Source organism: Nelumbo lutea, chromosome 5, assembly GCF_056320005.1.
Source record: "Nelumbo lutea isolate HS-2025 chromosome 5, American lotus-T2T, whole genome shotgun sequence".
Taxonomy (NCBI): Eukaryota; Viridiplantae; Streptophyta; class Magnoliopsida; order Proteales; family Nelumbonaceae; genus Nelumbo; species Nelumbo lutea.
The window spans coordinates 73,664,669-73,677,246 of record NC_142688.1 but is presented as its reverse complement, the minus strand read 5'-3'; the positions used below and the strand labels follow the sequence as shown (position 1 = coordinate 73,677,246).

General features: G+C 39.7%; 1 protein-coding gene across 15 annotated transcripts in view; it reads right to left on the bottom strand.

The window, feature by feature from the left end:
* The window catches only part of SGR2 (shoot gravitropism 2 (SGR2)), a 135,340-nt gene that overhangs the window by 17,213 nt on the left and 105,549 nt on the right, over positions 1 to 12,578 (bottom strand). For all 15 annotated transcript variants that reach the window (XR_016099463.1, XR_016099462.1, XR_016099461.1 and 12 more), the window contains one exon: positions 3,087 to 3,189. Coding sequence is in view for 12 of the 15 variants with exons in the window: in XM_088945919.1 (XP_088802045.1) it covers positions 3,087 to 3,189 (103 nt within the window). In the remaining 3 variants the exon portion in view is untranslated. The remainder of the gene's footprint in view (positions 1 to 3,086; positions 3,190 to 12,578) is intronic.

Here is a 12,578-nt window from a genome sequence, read left to right as displayed (position 1 = left end):
AGTTTGAAGTGAAGGATCTAGGACCCGCCAGATACTTCCTTGGAATTGAAGTTGCCCGATCAAAGAAGGGTATCTTCATTTCTCAAAGGAAATACGTCCTAGATTTACTTCAGGACACTGGAAAGATGGGGGTGAAGCCAGTTGATTCTCCCATTGACCCCAACCATAAATTATGTGACAACAGTGGTGAATCACTTGAGGATGTGAAACAGTTTCAGAGGCTTGTAGGGAGATTGTTATACCTTTCTATGACTCGCCCAGACATTGCATATGCTTTTGGTGTTCTCAGTCAATTCATGCATGCTCCTAGGTCTTCTCATCTTGAAGCAGCAGAGAGAATCCTCCGATATTTGAAGTATTCAGGTATTGGTTTGTTGTTTCAAAAGCACGGACATTTGAAAGTTGAAGTTTATACAAATGCAGATTGGGCTGGATCCCAAAGTGACAGAAAGTCTACCAGTGGCTACTACACATTTATAGGAGGGAACCTTGTTACATGGAGAAGTAAAAAGCAAAATGTGGTAGCTAGATCCAGTGCTGAAGCTGAATATCGTGCTATGGCCCACGGGGTTGCTGAAGGCATGTGGATAAAGAATTTGTTGGGGGAGTTGGGTTTCCTAGTAACCAAACCTATAACTCTATTTTGTGATAACAAAGCAGCTATAAGCATTGCTGCCAATCGGGTGCTACATGATAGAACAAAACAATCGAAGTTGACAAGCATTTTATCAGAGAGAAAGTTATCACAGGCGAAGTGTGTACCCCCTATGTCACTTCTGAGAACCAGCTTGTAGACATCTTTACAAAGGGTTTAAACATTTTCAGACATCATGATCTTTGTGACAAGTTGGGCATGATTGATATCTATGCTCCAACTTGAGGGGGAGTGTTGTCAGTTGTTTATGTTTATGTATTGTTTATGTTTATGTATTCAGGTTTAGTACCATAAGGGTACTGTTGTAATTTCCTCTTTGATTACATTGTTCGGCTGTACTAGTATAAATAATAATGGATCATTCTTTCGCCCCCTAAGTTCAATAGGGGCTTTCAGTCCTCTCGGCACTCCTCTCCTCTCTCACTCTCTTCTCTCCTCTTGTCTCTCACTTGCTCTCGCTCTTGCTCAACAAGTCCTAATCCAACTAGGATTCTAGCAGAGGAATCCTAGTGACACTAGGACTCCTATATGAGTCCTTGGGTAACATTGGTATGAGTGTAGAAGAATCCCAATTAAATTGGGACTCCTGGGGAGGAATCCTAGTTGACTCTAGTATTTGGCTTCCAAAGGCCTTTAGGATTAATATGGGAAGAGTTCTTGTGGTATTAGGACTCTCAATTCCCAGCTAGAGCAGAACTCTTGGTTAAATCCTATATAATGGTGGTTAATTGAGATGGTGATTCCTTATGTGGTTTCCCAACTAGATCCAAACATTATTGTGCAGAAGGACTAAATTGCCTTTCAACTTTGCATATAGGGGCCAACGTGATAATTTCTGGGACTTAAAGGATTTAATTTAATTGCTAGACCTCTTTGCAGCTTTAGGAGTCTTTCTAATCCTCACTGCAAATTACAGAGAGTGGATGGAAGATTCCTATCCAAGAATAGAGAGATAGAGTTCTTGGGAAACCCTAATCCTTAAGGATGGAAACCCTAATGGGATCTCACACCCCCCTTACAACTTGGCTTGTCTTAATACATAAGATATTAGAAAGTTCAGTATGTAGAATTCAACCAGCTCTAAAGGAGAGATCAAATTGCCCTATGTTGGTGCCCAACTAATCTAGAACTAAGTGCTGAAACCTTCAGAAAAGGGAGCGGTGTGATTTCCATTGGAGGATTGATCTCGCCAGTTGGATTATCACCATTAGTAGATTTTCCATCAAAGAATTCAGACTTAAGAGCTACAATTTTGGGTGATTTACATGTATGAAATAAACAAAAACTAAAAAGTCATATACACCATGGTAATCTTGGCTTTATAGTGAATCAAATCAACTTTATTTCTTGCAAACCTACTCAAGAATAAGTACAAGTTTCAGTGACTTGTGGGTTAGTTACTATATCTACTCAGGATGTCACTCTTATAAAATTTAAAGGATCAACAAGGTGGACATGATCAATATCTATACTCAATTTGAAGATCTAGAATCTAGAGAATAAATTTGCTAATGTTTAATTTTCTGGTACTGGTTAGGTATTTTGGTATTTGTATCTTGTTGGTTTTGGTTATATAAATCATTTTTTTGTGGGTTGCTTTGGCCCTTTAATATGAACTACTGAAGTGTAGATTAATTGATTTATTGTGGTGCTTCTAACCCCTTGGATAAATAAAATAAAAGGAGAAATTCATTACTGCTCTAAAGTTATCTTCTTCACATCATAAATCTCTCGTCTCTCTTCTCAAGTTCTTTCTTCTTCTACTCTTTGTATCAGTTTATTGTTTTATGTTTTTGATTTACATGTATAACCTACCTAAGAGATACACTACCATATTCCGCTGTTTACCTTTCACAGCCCCAGGAAGAAGCCAGTAGGACATGAAAATCAGTTGAACAGGGCAAGACACTAGGCAGGTTAATCTCAAGCCCCATAATTCTTATAGTTGGGACAACTCTGTTAACTGGTTCTGACTCCTCTTTGTGTAAGCCACCTGCCTACCACTGTACCATGAGGGGACACCACTCCTATCTCCTGATACCAGTTTCACTCTCTCCCCCCCCACCCCAACTACATAGTGGAAACATAGAATTCTATTAAAACCAAAACCAAGGAGATCTACCCAGAGGTTCTTACGCCCAAATATAGGACATTCCTCCCAAACCATTCCCCTGGTCAGGTTGTCACCCAAAGAGTATGTTGGCCTTGAGATCTATCTACATGAAATGTTATTCTGGATTCCAATAATCTATCCTTCTAATGTAGTAACATAGATGGACAAGGTAACCCATAAAGAATATAACACAACAATCTCCCCCCACCCCCGCTATAAAAAGGCACACACATACAAATGATAAAATGTAAACACTGCAAAATTAACAGAGAGAATGTTAGAATATATTAAATTAAAAAAAAGTGATTCAAGACAGACCTATAGGCCACAGGATCGAAGGGGTGAAAAATATTGAACATTCGCCGACAGGCTGGCATCTCCTCACTTATGCCTTCATCTTTCCAATATTCTTGTCCTTTGCCTACAATGGAGACGAAATGGAAATGATAGATAAGAAGCATTTTTATTAGGGATCACTGTTTAGTCAAATGGAAAAATCTTGAATGAAGAAACATAAGAATGTAGGTTCAAGTACAAGAGTAGCCAATTGGTGCTAAAAATGCCAGAGTTTAGGTCCACATCCAGTGCACCACTCCCAAGAGTAAGGATAGTCAGAACCAGCATTAGGTAAATGACTCTATAGAAATTAAGAAATTAGAGAGGCCTTTGCAGAAAGGAGGACCCAATTGACTTTACCTAGGATCCCATATAATGAGGATACATACATCAAGTACAAAAAACAAAATAAGGAGAAACAGAAAAATAAAGGTCCATGCCATAAATAAGACAAATTCTGTCTCAAAATCCCATTCCATTTGAATTTCAATACCAATCCATTAGACGGCCTTGAGCTGTTTTAGAATAAATGCCTAATCCAAAATAAGAGAAAATATTTCTATCAAATCTTAAGCTTTCCTACATCATAACACGTCTTAAAAGCATCATAGATTTTCCCGAATTTGAACTATACAAAATTACAAATGAGGAAAATGGTTAAGCTTTCCTACATCATGCCAAGAATCTTTCCAAGACTACACTTTTGGATGTAGGGCTAGCTTCTTTGATACAAATTTGATATAGGACCAACTGATGTATGACTGAAATATGGGAAGGTGAGTCTAGTCTGATGTAGGACAAAAAGGAGAAAAGTCATATTGGTGATAATCTGTGGATGAAGGGCGAGTAATGAAATTTGCAGATTTTAAAGGAAAATAAGCTAGTAATGCTCAATAATTAATTTAGTGGGTTTAAGATGGAGAAGTGGCTCAATAATTCGCATATCACATAGGACTCACTAATCACATAAGCCTATACAAAAATTAAGGTGGAGGTTTATAATAGTAAGAGATTAGTGTGTCTAAGATGGAGACGTGGCTGATTCTGCCTATAACATAAGTGTCACTATTTTCATAAGACCATTAGTGAAACTTTGGGATTGTTCACTTTGGGAAGGGAGGATTTTGTGAAGAAAGCACTCAAGGAGCTAGAAGAAAAAAGGTTTTGAAAGAAAGGCAGACAAAATAGAAAGAGTATTCCATGAACAGGTACTTTTAGGTCCTCCCATGGAGGAAAAAAGAGTGGAATCTCTAAAGGAGAAGGAAGAGAGGTTGTAATAATGGTTTCACAGGGGGGAGACTTGTGTAATAATTCCAAGGAGAAAAATCAGGGGTAGGCTGAAATGAATTTGAATGCTGCTAAAAAGGGGGTTTTTAAGAGTAATCCAAGTTTTTAAGGTTTTTCCTTGTCTGAAAAGGGGGTTTATTTAGGGCTGGTCCCCAGAAGAAGGTGAACAACACAAGGAAGGTTAGCAAGAAGAGAACTGTGTTGGTCTCCAATCAAGCCAAAGCAGCTCTAGGAAAGAATGGATAAAGAGTTGCGATTGGATTGAGGCTGATATTTCTTTCTTCTTTTTTTGTTTTTTTTTTTTTTTTTTTTTTTGGTGTGTGGGGGGAGGTTTGATTGTTGAATTCAGTTTGGGGGAGGTTGAAGCCATCAGTTTTGAGGTGGTTTTTTGTGGCTTCATAGGTTTTGTTAAGTAAGACTGTTTTTCTGTTGTTGATTTTGAGTTGGATCTTTCTTTCTGTCTTTCATTCTTTTTGTGATCTTGTGTGATATTTTGTCATCTAATATTGTACTTTCTGTTTTCTTTTAAATAATATTTTTACTATCAAAAAAATAGTAGTCAAAATTTAAACGTGTTTAGGTAGGGGGGAAACTAATTGCAACTAGATGTGTTTGCCCTTCATATTGTTGTTCATTGAGGAATTCATCAACTAGATGTGTTTGCCCTTCAATCCTTTGACAACACTTGGAGATGTACCATGGACAACACTTGTTCATCAATGAATTCATCAACTAGATGTTGTTCATTGACCTATTGATGAAGATGTACCTTGGACAACACTTAATTTCCGCCATGAGCTCCAACTCTATTAAGCTTCAACATTTAGAGCTAGCTAGTATGCATCCTTTACCTTATACGGACAATGTAGGCGGACTTGGTCTTGATTTGGCAACCTCAAACTATTGATATATCTACCAACTTTTTATTGTTCAGTTTCTGTCATATTACTCCGAAGAGTTAATCTATTAAACTCTTTTGTGTACTCCTTTATACTCTTTTCCCATTGCCTTAAATTCTGAACCTTTTTGTAAAGAGTTTGCTCATAATTTGGTGGTAAGAATTGTGATTTCATCTTTTCTTTCATTCTTCCCCAACAACTAACATTTCTTTTCCCCTTCCTTTCTTTATTCCTTTCATAACTTTTCCACCAATCCAAGGCTTACCTACACATCTTTGTTGTTACAAGCTTCACTTTTCTTTCTTCATTCATTTTCTTCAAATCAAAATAATTTTCAATGCTGTCCAAGAAATCTAGAAACTCTTCAGGTTCCAACTCACCATCAAACTTGTTAATGTGAAGTTGAACACCATGACTTTGATTGGATTGTAAAGCTTGCACTATTCAGTCTTCCCATCATTGGTTGTTATTCTTTTCATGCTGATCACCTTCAGGTTGCTCAATGTCTCCTTCACTTGATTCTTCACTAATAATGTCAGTGGGTTGTTCATCAACTCTAGGAGCTTGTCTTCTTCCTAGCCCCAAATCGCTCGCTATGCCACCATCCCTAGCAGCATTTTGAGCTACAAGTCGAGCAAGATGTTCCGTTTGTTCTTGCAGCCCTCACATAGCCTCTCGGAAAACCTCTATAGTAATATGTTTTGATCTTCTACCACCCATACCACATCCACCCCTTGCAGCCATAATAATATAGCAAAACAGAACATGGAGGATGCACTTTGAAGCAAACCCAAGGAAAGAACTTGCTCTAATACCACTTGATGTGGACAGATAAATGAATTACATGCAGCACTTCAAGTATACAACAATAAGCACAAGAAATACCAATCTGAAAACAACAAAACAAGTTGGATTTTTAGGGATTTCAGACCTGAACCTGAAGTAAAACTCCTCCTGTAACAGTTCCGCTATAATAACAATGGCAGCAAAAGGAGTAAACTCCTCCAAACCCAAGCTCCCAATACTGGAAAACCCTATCTAGGGCTGAGCTACAATTTAAATAAGAGAGAAAGAACCAAAAAGACCCCTACAAGTCTTCCTATTGCCTAGTGAAAACTGGTTCATTCATGCATTCTTCATCCTATAAATAGATTTGTTTCATATTCTCACTTGTGTCCTGCCTACCACTCTTTTTTGTTGGCCTTGTCCTTTGTTTCTACCCCTTCTAGGTACTCAGAAGCCATTGTTGAACTCAAATGGAGGGAAGCTATAGATAAGGAAATGAAAGCCTTGTTGAAAGCTAACACTTGGGGAGCTAGTGGATCTACTGACCGGGAAAAGCATTGTAGGGTGCAAGTGGGTATATATAGTCAAATACAAGGTTCATGGATCCATCAAGAGGTATAAAAGTCAAATTAGTTGCAAAAGGATTCACCCAAAAGGAGGGAATTGATTATAAGGAGACCTTTGCTCCAATTGTCAAATTGAATAGTATACGGGTGTTACTCTCTCTTGCAGCAAATTTTTCTTGTGAACTACATCAGTTAGATGTCGATAATGATTTCTTAAATGGAGATCTACAAGAAGAAGTCTACATGGACCCTCCATGGTATGACACGAGAGGAAAAGTATGTGATCTAAGGAGGACCTTATATTGGCCTCAAACAATCTCCAAGGGATTGGTTTGAAAGATTATGCAAGGCAATCAAGGTTGTTGGGTATAAGAAGAGTAGTGCTGGTCACACGTTCTCAAAAAGAAATGAAGGAAAACTAACAGCATTGATTATTTATGTTGATGATATGATTGTTACGGGAGATGATTTGAATGAGATCCGAAAGTTGAAAGGCTTCTTAGCCTTAGAGTTTAAAATCAAAGATCTGGGACCTCTGAAATATTACTTAGGAATATGTGTGGCTAGATCGAGAGAGGGAACATATATTTGCTAAAGGAAGTATACATTGGACCTTCTAAAGGAGACAGTGAAGCTAGGAGCCAGACCATTAGACACTCCTATAGAGCAAAATCATGGGTTGTAGGAAGACGGAGAACTGAATTATTATGATTCGGCCTGCCCTTGAGTTCTGTTAGTCTGATAACAACCAAGAAGAGAGAAGAAAGAGGAAAGAAAGAGAGAGAGAAAAGAGGAGAAAAGTCTAGTTCGAATGAGAGAAAAATTACCTCTCCCATTCGGCCAGACACGTTTTATATTACTAACATAATGGAAAAGACACATGGCCCTTACTTAAGTGAGGGACACTAGTTCTAATATAATATTACAGATCAGCAACCTCAATGTAAGTATAAAGACAGAAATACCCCTACATACTCGACACTAACACTCCCCCTCAAGATGGTGAGTATATATCATATAATCCCAACTTGTTACATATGTAGTCCGCTCTTCCCCGACTCAACCCTTTGGTAAATAAGTCTGCCCACTAGTTCCCTATGTTAACATATGCAGTGTCTATCACTCCATTCAGCACCTTCTCTCTCACAAAGTGACAGTGAACCTCTATGTGCTTGGTTCTTTCATGAAACACCGGATTAGAAGAAATATGAACTGCAACCTAATTGTTACAGTAGAGCTTCATTGGAGTGTTAACATTGTATCCTATCTCCTATAAAAGGTTCCTTAGCCACACTAATTCACAAGTAGTATGTGTTGTAGCTCTATATTCTGCCTCTGCATTTCTTCTTGCCACGATTGTCTGCTTCTTACTTTTCCATGTCACCAGACTACCCCCAAGAAAAGTGCGATAGCCTATGGTAGACCTCCTATCAGACATTGAACCGGTCCAGTCAGCATCAGTATATCCTTCTATTTCATGTTTTCCATCACTTTTGTATATCAAACCATGACCAGGAGCCCCTTTTAAATACTTCACAATTCTTAGAACCGCATCCCAATGAGGAACCAGAGGTTTTTGCATGAATTGACTTACCACACTAACCGCAAATGAAATATCTGGCCAAATAATGGTTAGGTAGTTCAGTTTACCTACAAGTCGCCGGTATCTACCAGGGTCTCCAAACACTTCACCCATATCACTGTTCAGCTTAGCATTTGTTTCCAAAGGTGTTTCGGCTGCTTTAGCACCTAACAAACCTGTTTCCTCTAGCAAATCAAGCACATATTTCCTCTGACACAAATTAATACCATGCTTAGACCATGCTACTTCTATCCCCAAGAAATATTTCAATTTACCAAGGTCCTTTGTTTGAAAATGTTCCTGTAGAAAAGTCTTTAACCTGTCAATGCCCAATTTATCATTCCTAGTAATAACAATATCATCTACATACACCACCAATAGGATTTTTCCTGCCTGAAAGTCATGACTGAAGACTGAATGATCAACTTGGCATTGTTTCATACCAAACTTCTTTACCACCTCACTGAACCAACCAAACCATGCTCGAGGAGACTGTTTAAGCCCATAAATAGCCTTCTTTACTCTGCATACCTTACCATCCTCCCCCTGAGCAACAAACCCCGATGGTTGCTCCATATAGACCTCCTCGAGCAAATCACCATGCAAGAAAGCATTCTTGATATCAAGCTGATAGAGGGGCCAATACATAGCAGCAAGAGAGATCACAAAACGAACCAAACCTATCTTAGAAACTATGGAGAAGGTCTCTGTGTAGTCAATACCATAGGTTTGGGAATACCCTTTTGCAACCAATCTAGCTTTCAGGTGCTCTACACTACCATCAGGTAAATACTTAACAATATAAACCCACTTATAACCGACAGCCTGCTTCCCAGGAGGAAGAGTGGTGAGGTCCCAAGTATGATTATGAGTTAGAGCTGAGAATTCTTCTTCCATTGCACGGCACCACCCTGGAGAGGCAAGGGCTTCCTGGACATCCTTAGGGACAACAATTGAGGATAACAAAGAGATAAACTGGCGATGGGAAGCGGAAAGGTGAGTGATGAAACATAATTAGAAATAGGATGAAGGGTACAAGTGCGTTTACCTTTCCGCAAGGCAATGGGAAGATCAAGATTAGATATTGGGTTTGGGGCTGGTATGGAGACAACTATCGGATCTGTCGACGTTGATGGAGCTGGAGGAGTAGCACGTACATGTGGGTGATGTATATACACTTGATGGATAGGTGGCCGTTCAATAGGTGGTGGCACTGGAGGCAAGGACTTGGTCACAATTGGAACAAGGGGAACAGAATCCACAACTGGAAGTGGAAGAGGAGGAGGTGATGAGGAGGAAGAAGCATCACCGGACCCCAAGAAAAATGGAGTAGACTCAAAGAAGGTAACATCGACACACACAAAGGAACGTCGAGAACTAGGATGATAACACTTGTACCCTTTCTGGGTCCAGGAATAGCCAAGGAAGATGCACTTAATGGATCATGCATCTAACTTGTCCTTCTTGGGGCCCAGATTATAGACGAAGCAGACACACCCAAAAACCTGAGAAGAAAGAGGAAACAAAGACAAGGTGGGAAACAAGGTAGTGAATGGGGAATGACCATCAAGGATAGCCGTGGCCATCCGAATCAAGATGCAAGAAGTAAGCACCGCATCACTCCAAAAGGGTTTGTGAACATTCATGTGATGCATGAGGGATCGAGCTGTTTCCAAAAGATGACGATTCTTTCTCTCAGCCACCCCATTTTGTTGTGGGGTGTAGGTACATGAGTTCTGATGTATAATGCCATGTTGGTTCAAGTATTCTTGAAATGATGAAGAGAAACATTCATGGCCATTATCGAAACGAAAAATTTTAATGTGAACACCAAATTGGTTGCGAATCTCAGCATAAAATTTTTGGAAGATGGTAAGCAATTCACTCATTTCTTTCATTAAATAGAGCCACATCATCCTTGAATAATCATCAACAAAAATGACAAAATATCTATATCCATTGTATGACATCACTTTATAAGGACCCCAAACATCTAAATGAACCGAAGAAAAAAGACTCGACACAGTTATCAACCCTAGGACTAAAGGGAACACGATGATGTTTCCCCAACTGACACAACTCACAATCTAAAACAGAAAGTTGACTCAATGAAGGAACCAAAGACTTCAAAACTTTCAGTGAAGGATGACCAAATCGATAGTGCCACTGGAGAGGAGAGAGAGATGACTGGAAAGCTATTGATGCTCTTCCACCACCGTCAAGATAATACAATCCACCAGCTTCATGCCCTCCACCAATCTTCATCCCCGTCTTGAGATCCTGAAAAACACACGAAGAAGGGTAAAAAGTAATAGAGCAATTGAGTGACTTGGTCAACTTACTAACAGACATAAGATTAAATGGAAATTTAGGGACATACAAAACTGAGGATAAAGATAAGGGGGTCATGTTAACATTGCCAACACCACAAATGGAGGATGTGGAACCATTAGCAAGGGTAACAGATTGTGATGTTGAGCAATGAGAGAGGGAAGAAAACACACTTGGAGTTCCAGTCATGTGATTGGAGGCTCCAGAGTCAATAATCCAGGGATTGGGTGTGGATGCCAAACAAGCCATACCTGAGTGTGCGAAAGTAGTCGTGTTCTGCTGAGATGTGGATTGGACAAACCTCTCATACTCATCATGGGGAACACTTGCCATCTCCTTCCCAAGAACATCTGTGGATGTAGGAGGCATCTGATTAGCTGAACGACTCTCCTGTCTGAAACTAGTGTCACTAGTCATGGCATGATTGGCCCAAGTTGAGGGTGGACCATGCTAGTCATAGCAATAATTAATGGTATGTCCATCCATACCACAATGAGTACATCTCCTCGGACCCAAGCCACGTTCTCTGCCACGGGCTCCCCCTGAATCTCTACCTCTAGTACGATCACTATCACGGTTATATGTAAGTCCACCACCACCACTCCGGCCATATACCGGACCACTGCTACAACTACGGCCAGACTGAGCTCCCCGAGCTCCACCTCTAACACCACGACCCCTTAATACTACAAAGGTTGATCTATCAGAAACATTAGAGTTCTCAGTAGATCCAATGGAAGTCTTCCAAAGTTGAGTAAACACCTCTTCTAAGGAAGGGAGAGCTGACCCTCCTAGTATCTAAGCCCGCACTAGTTCATACTTAGATTTCAGCCCCACCAAAAATCGAGTCACATCAAGTTGTTCTCTCTGTTGTTGCTGAATTTTGATATCAGAAGTGAGGGGGTGATAAACATTCAACTCATTACGAATGTTTCTCATACTAGCATAGTACTCCTCAAGACTCTGATTGTCTTGTTGCAAATTAAAGTATTCCTGATACAGCTGATATACTTTGGTTGTATTGTCTTGACCAGAATACAACTTCTTAGCATGATCCCACACATCTTTGGCAGTGTCAAGACACATGAAATTTACACTAATTTTGGGTTCCATACTGTTACATAACCACGTGATAATCCATGCATCCTCTTGTTCCCAGTCATCATACTCATGAGAATCAGTGGAGGGTTTCTCCTCCTTTATGTGTTTCACCTTCTTCTTTGCCTTCAGAAAAACTTCTATAGATTTAGCCCAAGGTACATAATTCTCTCCATTTAGTTTAATGGAGGTCATTTGAACATTCAGGTAGTCAATAGGTATCATCACGTTAGATTTGCTATCACTGCTATCTCCCGTTGCTGAATTCTGTTATTACTGAATTTGGCACATTGCACACTACTTGATCACACTGGTTTCAGCACTTGTTATTGCTGAAGATTGCACTCTTTACACCACAAACCCTACCCCATGACTACCTGAAATCTCACCACACCATTTGAGGACCACTCCCCTTTGATTCATACTAAAAAACAACATAAACCCTAGCACACTACAGTCTGAAATCCCACCATACGATCTAAAACATACTTCCTATTTGATTCATAACAAAAATATGCATAGAAATCTCTTACCTCATCACCCGAAAAACAAACCACACAAAAAGAAATCAGACTACACAAGACACCCACTGCACCACACGAATCAGCCCTTTTCTCTTCATCGATTAGGGGAGGGCTTCTTAGAAACAACAGCAACCGACCATGAACAGCACAACTGGAGGCATAGAGACCTCCAAGGGAAGAGGGTGACCACTCCTTTTCAGCCATTTCCCTTATCTCCAATTGATGGCAGAGAATTCAAGAGAAAACCCTAGACTGAGTGTGCAGAAAACAAAAATCTGGGCAGATCCGAGTTGCTTAGTTGTGCTCTGATACCATATTATGATTTGGCCTGCCCTTGAGTTCTGTTAGTCTGATAACAGCCAAGAAGAGAGAAGAAGAAAGAAGAAAGAAAGAGAGAGAAA